General features: G+C 42.7%; 1 protein-coding gene across 2 annotated transcripts in view; it reads right to left on the bottom strand.

Moving 5' to 3' along the window:
- Positions 1-1,136: 1,136 nt before the first annotated feature.
- HLF (HLF transcription factor, PAR bZIP family member) overlaps positions 1,137-8,909 on the bottom strand; it is a 61,427-nt gene continuing 53,654 nt past the window's right edge. The window contains exons 3-4 of one of the 2 annotated variants that reach the window (XM_012460456.3): positions 8,658-8,878; positions 1,137-3,450 (exon numbers count right to left, since the gene is read on the bottom strand). In XM_012460456.3, coding sequence (XP_012315879.1) covers positions 3,232-3,450; positions 8,658-8,878 — 440 coding nt within the window. In that variant the 3' untranslated portion in view covers positions 1,137-3,231. The remainder of the gene's footprint in view (positions 3,451-8,657; positions 8,879-8,909) is intronic. The other variant, XM_012460457.3, reaches the window with a different exon arrangement.

Raw genomic sequence — 8,909 nt, 5'->3', positions numbered from 1 at the left:
CACAGTCTTGCCTAATGTGGTTTTTGAATGGTCCAAAGTGGCCACTTTCTGAAAGGAAAGAAGTAATCATTTACAGCCCTCTCCTCCACTAACTACCTCCTTAAGGCAGCACCAGCAAAAAAATAGGCTGGTCAGTTTTTGCCTTTCTTTGCCAAGTCTAGTCAAAGGAAACAACAACGTGACCTCATCAGGAGGTCCTAAGCTGCTCCTTCCAAGTTATGTCTAGATGATGTCAATGTGATATGATTTGGAGTCACTGTTAATGGCCAAATAATTAATCTCGGAAAGATGCTTAGGATGAAAAGGTGAAAAATGACAAAGGGACTCTGATAATAGCTGCAGTCTGCAGGCATGCATCTGACCCTGGCTGACTCAAATTACTCTGAGTCAACCCATGGCCTCCCGCTCCATGGAGCAGATCTGCCTTTTTGCTAGTTAACGGCCCTGGATGGACAGGCAGCCAGTCCAGGAGGGAGTGTTCATGTGTGTGTGTATCGTGACAATGACCTACATATAAGGCACCTGTACTGACTACAAAGTGTTTAAATTTTTAAGACGAGGTAGGTTTCTGAAACCTCTCCTGGCACACAAAAGAATACATTTTATTAGAATCTTTTTATTTTTTTTGCAGAAAATATTTGAGATGCTCATTTGATATAAACATCTAATACAAGAAAGACCAGTGTTCAAATATAATTTTTTCAGCTACCATTTGATATGGCCATAAATTTGGATGGTCCATGTTGCAGTCCTTCCACAATTCTCCACTTAGACATAATTTTTCTTTGTTTAAATGACTGTTGCCATTTAACAATTCTACAATTCGCCTCTTTGCCTGTAAAAAGGCCAACTCTATGTCCACTTGTTTCTCATATGATATCTTTCATTTAGCTCTGCTTAAGACTGCAAAAGTTTTTGATTTTCTTATCTACCTCAACAATGTATTGCAATTCCAATATACCCCCATCTCCTACTGTCATCTATAGCTTGGGACAAAATGAACACCTAGTAAAAATATCCTACTGGTCGGGTTTCCCAAGGTTATGACACTATGAGAGAAGCATTGCTTATGGACTGACAAGGAGACCACCACATCATTAAAGAATTAGATACTCTGAAGGCAGGAAACTAGAAAATCCCATTGATGAAAGGATAATTTAATCTAGCATAAAATGTTTCTTTGTCGTAACAGCAGAATTTCTTGACATTTTACAACTTAAGGAAACAAAAGAACAATCATCTTTAAAGTCAAACATCTATCAAATTATAAACCAAACACATAGCACCGATATCAACCTCATAAAACGTGCGGGCCCGCAGGGTAGAACAGAACTGTCTGGGACATTGGCAGCAACGTGCCATTCTAGGAACTCAGAATTTCGAAGTGAACATTTTTGTGGCAGATGCTTTTCCTAAAAAACACTGTATCATCCAATAAATATTTGACTAAAATCCATTTTGTGCTTTTGGGTGATGTTAACTGACTTCTTTCTGAGGCCTAATAAGAAACAAGAAAGCTCCTTGTGTATTTTAGAGCAGGATTCACCATCACAAGCCTCGGTACTGTCATAAAATTTTAATTTAAAGCAGAAAACATGCTGATGTGTCAGTGATAGGGCTTAAAATATTAAAGACTTCAAAAACCCCCAGCGCTTCTTCTCTGTACAACATTGGTGAATATATATCTTTGCTATATAATTTTAAAACATGGAATAGTTTTCCTCTCCTCTTTTCTATATATAATATATGTCTTCCAAAATACATTGTCAGTATTTATATCTGAAAAATACTGTACAAAAAAGAACTTCCTATAATTACTCTGTATAAACATTAAACAATTTAATAATCTCTTCTTTTGGTCTGTAGTAAACATTTAAATTGATTGGATTAACCACAGTTTGTGACAACACCATCCCCTTCTGAGATACACCAGTGTCTTTTACATTCATTTTTCAGAAGTCCACTTTATAAGAGCACATACGTTCAAAAGCAAACAGAATAAGAAACATAAGCTTCAGAATCATTAATTTATGAGGCATTCAAAAATGACACCACTAGGAAAAGGGCCTTACAAAACATCAACTTATTAACTAAACTGATTTTCTTTTTAAAAACAGCAAAGTATAATTCACAAAAATATATATATTACCAAAAAATGAGAAAACTGAATCTTAAGTAACTGTTTTGAATATCAAGAGGGATGTGGAAAAAGTTAACTAGAAAAGTGGGGGCAAGGCAGGGTGTCAAGGAAGGGAAACGACAAACCGAACACATCAATAGCAAAGGCTAACCCAAGACGCGGTTTTTGGCTCGTGTACTGATAACCCCTCATCCTTAGACCTCCCATTTCCCTCTGCTTCCTCGTCCTAGGGAATAGTCTGGCCATGCTCAAATGCATTACTTTACTTTTTGTTTTTTAAAAGATAGTGAAATTCTTAGGTAGGGAGAATATCCTACGTCCACTAGTAATACTCAGGCAGCATGCTCTAGCGTACAATAGGATTATTGCTTTAGGTACAGACAGTGCAAAAACACACTCTGTGTTCTATAATAGTACTCTTACTTATCTGGGGTTGGTAGAATTAAAAGGAAACTTAGTAGATAGCAGGAAGTAAATATGGGATCTAATAAATCTAAACAGCACTTTAATTTGAAGACGATTATCACCAAAACTGAAAGTAAGAGGAAAGCAACCTATAACGGACTAGAGCTGCGGTGTAGTGCTAAGTTATTGTATGCACCTCATTAGCATGGTAACTTATGGACTAAACAGAAACAAGAGCTTGTACTCTTAAAAACTGAGATCCACTATCTCACCAGGGCCCTTTTTAGTGCATCCAAGCAGAGAGTCCTGGAAGAGTAGGTAAGCTCAAACATGAAGCAACGCTGGAGGCAGAAGTGAAGGAGGGAGGGGACGGGAGACCCACGGAAGGGCTCCTCAGTCTAGTAAAAACATGGCACCTTTCTTTGTTGGAACTAAAAGACAATGAGAGGGCTATCTTAAAATGGCAAGAGCAAAGGAACACGCACACGCACATACCGCTGACCACACACATGAGCACAAGCACATATACACGCACGCAAACACACAGATGCACACCAAAATGGGAGTCAGTTGTGTTTATGCCTCTGGTAAAGTGCTGATGTCAGAAAGGTTGGTTTGGGTGTGGTGCTATCAGACAGGAAACAAACTGTCCATCTATTCCAAAGCCAGCCCACAAAAATGCCATCCTACAGGGGCCCGTGCCTGGCCTCATACTTGGCAAGTATGTTCTTGCATTTGCCCAGCTCCTTCCTCAAGTCAGCCACCTCCTGGCGGAGGGCCGAGTTCTCCTTCTCCAGGAATGAGGCCCGGATGGCGATCTGGTTCTCCTTCAGCCTCCGGGCGTCGCGGGAGCGCTTGGCTGCCATGTTGTTCTTTCTGCGCCTTGCCCAGTACTTGTCATCCTGCTCATTAGTTACAGAAGGAAAAAAGAAACAAGATATTAGATTTCAGCAAAGCCCAGTGCCAGCCAGGGCATGGGCAGCCTCCAGGATTGTGCAGAGGCACCAGCCCAGGTTTCCTAGCTTGTGTCTCCTTCCTTTACAGTTTCTTGTCTGACAGCATGGCCCGTGAGCCACACTTCCTTCCTGGAGCAAGGACCCACCAACCCTCCTCCTGTCCATATGTCTAGTTTTTCCTTATTTTTCCGATTGCACAGGCTCCTCCTCTTTGCCCAGCAGAAGTGTGCTCAATGAAGCAGAGAGCAGAGGCTGAATAAAGGCAGGTGGCTCACCTCACCCCTTAAATTACATTCCAACTCTGTTTAAACTCCTTGCTCAACATTTTAAGAACCCTTTTCCTCCATGGGCATTCATATGCTTTTTGGGTATAAGTTGGTGCAAAATTTTTATAAGGCAATTTGGCAATATCTACAACTATTTATTTTTGAGACAGAGTCTCCCTCTGTCACCCAGGCTGGAGTGGAGTGGCCTGATCTCGGCTCACTGCAACCTCTGCTTCCTGGGTTTAAGCAATTCTCTGCCTCAGCCTCCCAAGAAGCTGGGATTACAGGCATGTGCCACCATGCCCGGCTAATGTTTTGTAATTTTAGTAGAGATGGGATTCCACCATCTTGGCCAGACTGGTCTTAAACTCCTGACCTCATGATCCACCCGCCTCAGCCTCCCAAAGTGCTGGGATTACAGGTGTGAGCCACCGCCCCCAGCCATCTACAACTATTGAAATGCAGATACTACTGATCCAGCAAGTCCACTTCCAGGATTTCGTCCTGTAGCAATCTTCATACGTGTGCATGTACACACAAAGCATAAACTTCACTGGAGCACTGTGTGCAATAGAAAAAATAAGGAAAAACTAATTAGATGTAGGAGATTTAATAACTACATTATGATACAGTCATACAAAGGGACATGTGGCAACTGTTAAATATAATGACCCACTGGAACCAGAAAGATGTTTATGATATGCCACTACGTGGGTGGAAACAATGGTAATTTATGTACGACTATGTACTGTCTCAGCCCAGTTTGATTAAAAATCATATAATATATTCATAGAAAAAGGCCCAGAAGAATTTATACTAACAAATAAAAGTGGGGCCTCTAGAAGGAGGATTGGCAGAGGCAAAGAAAAGAAGTAAGACTTTCTACCTTTTATATTATTCTGAACTATTACAATATCATACAATGGATATGTACACTTTGGTAATAAAAAACCCTTCAACCTGCTGCTAATCAATGTAGTCATATTGGTGGCAAGAATTTAAATAATTTACTCTAATTTCCTGTTTAACTGTTCTCTAGGTCTTAAGTAGCCTGAGTAATATTTTACTGCGGTCAGTGTAAAAACAATCCCTCCTTCCCTGTCCTCCACCCCCACTGCTGCCTCCCTACCATAAAGGAAAAGCTTCTTAAGAAGACTTAGAAAGGGGGATCTTCTTTTAGATCTTCCCAATTCATTGATGGTGCCACCTGGTGAATCTTGCAACTCCCCTTTTTCAACAATTTGCAACAGCAAATCCCTCAGTCTTAGCGATGCTACCACCTGCAGTTACATGCTACCCAGAATAAGTGGGTCAGGCCAGTGCTTGCCCCTGCTCAGAATTCCAAGGGGCAGCTGGCATTGGAGGAGGTCACATGGGTTGGGGGCAAGGCTGCAAGGAAAGTCTAAGGTCAGCCATCCACCCCCAAAACTGCCCATTACCCTCAACAGGTATTTGCCCTGCACGAATACAGAAAGTATGGGATATAAACTGTGTAGACACCTTCTATCTGCCATCCACAAGCTAGTACTATCATCTGAAATAAAGCACCCCCAGCTTTTTATACATTTCATAACAATATGTAACAGGTGAAAAAACAATTTTCATAACAGATAATACCAGAATTCTTCCGGGTAGGAGGGAGGAGGCTGCCCTTTGAAGAATATCGGGGTAAGAAAGCTTGGGCAGGTGTGCAGTGGTTGTTGGCTGATTAGTTGTCTGTGCTTCTGAAAAGATGCAGGGGAGCTGAAGACAGGGGAGAGGCTGGGAGAAGCCAGGAGAGTCAACGACGTCATGGTGGTGAGGGGGCCCAAAGGCATATTAACCACAGTGGTAAAGCCTCCAGTTCTGATGGAAGTTATTTTGTGTTTTGATGGAAGCCTGGGTTCCACTCCCTTCATGGTATCAGTAAATCTATACCCAACAGTGTGCCTGGGAGTGTGGTTTCCAAGAGCATTCAAAAGAGGACTTGCTTTAGGATATATCCTCTGCACACAGGGGAACAGGAGCCCAGGAGGCAAAGGGGTACATAAGAATCAGCTCCTAGGACACTGTAGAAACTGCATGTATGTGATGGGGGAGTGATGGGGGTGGGGGGGAAGGGTACCACCACAGGCCACAGGCTTGGTGTTGTCTAAGACAATTCTGACCAGGTCTTAAGGACCAGGAAGTCACCAGCTGATCTCAGGGTAACAACCAACTTCTCTCTTACTTATTAGCGCTCTTCTCACTTCTAAAGTGCTTTCATTTCCCAGCCTCACCTGTCCACACATGCAGATGGGCCAGCCAAGGTGTGGAATGCAAAATAAACCTTTCAGGTGGGAGGGAGGGGAGCTGGGAATCAGGTTGAGAAGAGGATGCAGAAGGCAGGAATGATGAAGGAGTGTCCTCGACTAGAAAAACCAGTTCACCTCCCTTGGTCATCACAGAATGGTTGTGGGCAGGGGGAAGCGGGATTTTGAGCGGGGCTGATAAACTTGGCCCTCCTTCCTCTGCCCCCTTTCCCTCTATCTCCCAGGTGCTGACACCATCTGGCTACCCAGTTACCTCCATGCAATAAGGGACCCACTCAGCCCTGCCCCACCCAACAGGTCAACGTTCCCTGTTTCTCACCAGACTAGAAGTTCCATGAGGGCAGGGACAGGATCAGTATGGTTCACCTTGGTATTCCCAACCCCTAATACAGGGTTAGAGGGTTGGCACACACTAGCATTTGAAAAATATTGATGAAGCGAATGAATGGACCCTTAAAAGTATTGAGAAATCAAAGTGATTAAACAGATTTTCAGCTAGGTATCCCAGCATGTCAACCTCAATTCTCCCTTCATTCTCCAGGGCATGTATGCTAACCCCAATGACTGACTCAAGAGAGGACGTTCAGGCAGCTGCAAGGAAGATCATTTGATGGGGGCCATTTCACTAAATTGGTTTACTTGTCCAAAGCAGAGGGCCAGAAACACCTTCTCCCCTACTTAACCTTAGCTCCATACTTTCTGCCAGAAGGAGAAACATGTTTCAGTTCTGTTTCCTGCTTCATGTTAGCTTATGGTTTTTAACTTGAGACTTCATCCACAACTAAAAAATATCCAAGGACACACGGCCAGACAATGTTCCTGCCCATTTCCCACCAGCTATGTGGAAAGGTCAGGCCTGACCATGACAGTAGCAATATGTGTAATTCCAGCACAGATGGTTTTTGCCTGGCCTCTTTGTTGCCAAGGTTACCTGGGTTATTAACTAGTCTCGCTCTTTGGTAAATCTGGAGACTTTGTGAAGGTCTGGCTGGAAGTTCTGTCTATTACTCATAGCAGCATCCTTTCAAACTACCCTTCAATTCAAGAGGAACAGGATCCCTGGCTTAGTTTAAGATACGAGGCTTTAAAATACACAAAAAAATTGAATCACTAAGAAGACAAGACTAGGAAAAGCATCTCATGGAAATAAGGTACCTAATTGCCCAAGACCTGAGCCCAGGGTGCCCCTTTCTTATCCCATCTCGGTCTAATCATCAATGTCCTGACTAGTTTAAATTTTCTGGTGTTCTTGCCATGTGATTTCCTTTTTTCCAGGGTGACAGCCATTGATTTGTCACACAAGGGCCCCTGTTATAGCTCTTGTCAGGGCCAACATGCTGCTGTGATCATTTGGGAAGCTAGACGACCTGGAAGCCGGGCTAAGCCTTCCTCTAACAGGCAGTGATCCGCTTACTTCACCTTTTCATTTTCTCCATTTCCTCAACAGCAAGGTGATAACTTCGGACAAATGAATCTCTAAGGTCCCCTTCAGCCCTGACATTTTCCTATTCTGCATCAATTAAGGCCATCTCAGGAAAGCAGATGACAGCAGTGATTTAAATTTGCCAGGTACTTCTACTTGCAGCGTTCTTTCTAAATATGTAAAGCGGGAACCACTGGTCTTAGCCAGTTCAGACAATGTCTCAAATTCCTATTTCCCAGCCTAGGAGTATCTCTACACAGGAACCATAGTTAGGTTTAAGAGACGGTGGGAGCAGACATTAGAAAAGGGCTAATTATGCCTGGTTCCAAGGCCTTGACTCTGTATGATCATATCTCTATTATCCATATGATTGGAAAGCAACGTGAAAGTTCTAAGCAATGGTTAATAAGAAATGGTTCTGTTTTGGCATTAGCAAACATGGTATAATTTTGGAAAGAATTTTTATCCTAAGGTATCCTTAAGTGTGTCTGTTTAATTTTGTTTTAAGTTGTATTTGACTTCCAAGGTAAATCTATTTCCCTTTATAAATAATGTGTCCCTTCAACACTGCAGAATTAACCTAGTGGTGAGATAGTCAAGTGATCATTACTCAAGATACAAAGTGAACAGTACATAAAAATGGTGTCAGGGAACTACCAGTTTCCTTCACAAAATCCCACCCTGGTCATCCGAGGTTGGCAATATGGAGGAAGGTCCTATCTGGCTGTTATTTCCCGCAGCCTAAAGGGAAATGGCAGCAGCAAATTAGCAAAAATTTCCTAAAAGGAAGGTAACCCTTCGAGGGCTAAGAGGTTCAGATGCCCTTCTCAAATAATCTTTCTTTTTCCAACCTTGAAAGACTTGGTGTTTGATTTTATTAGACTTTTGTGGGTTTCCATGCAGATAGGAGCAGGTTTGCTTCCTCTGTGGACTTAAAATCACTCCAACATTTTACTGCTTCTCCTTATTTCTGTTCAGCATCAAGATATAAAAGGGATTTCAAAAAATACCCAGAGAGAAAACAACTTGCCTAGAAGTCACCTGCCAAGAAATAGGATCAGAAATCAGCAATCCTTCATGCACTAGCTTCTCTGATCTTCCTGGGGTCACCCTTTTAAGTGGACTGAGGATCCCACTCTCCATTTGCCCAAAGACTGATTACCAGTTCCAATTTACCTTCAGATCATCAGGGATGAAGACTTTGCGAGCTTTCTTAATCATGGGCTGTGGCTTCAGTTCTTCCTCGGAGAACTTGCGTTTGCGAGGGTCAAACATTTCCTGGCCAGGGATGCTGGAGAGGGCAAGATCTGCTGGGTCTGGTTCATAACCCACTGGGACCTGGATGGTGTCAGGATCAATGGGACTCGGTGTATTGCGGTTTGCTGGCAACAGCTGACCTGGAACAACACAGGAGTTTTAGTTCATGAA

This window comes from Aotus nancymaae, unplaced genomic scaffold (assembly GCF_030222135.1).
Source record: "Aotus nancymaae isolate 86718 unplaced genomic scaffold, 86718_ANA_hifiasm-v0.15.2.pri h1tg000072l, whole genome shotgun sequence".
NCBI classification, from domain to species: Eukaryota; Metazoa; Chordata; class Mammalia; order Primates; family Aotidae; genus Aotus; species Aotus nancymaae.
This window is presented reverse-complemented; position numbering and strand designations above follow the sequence as displayed.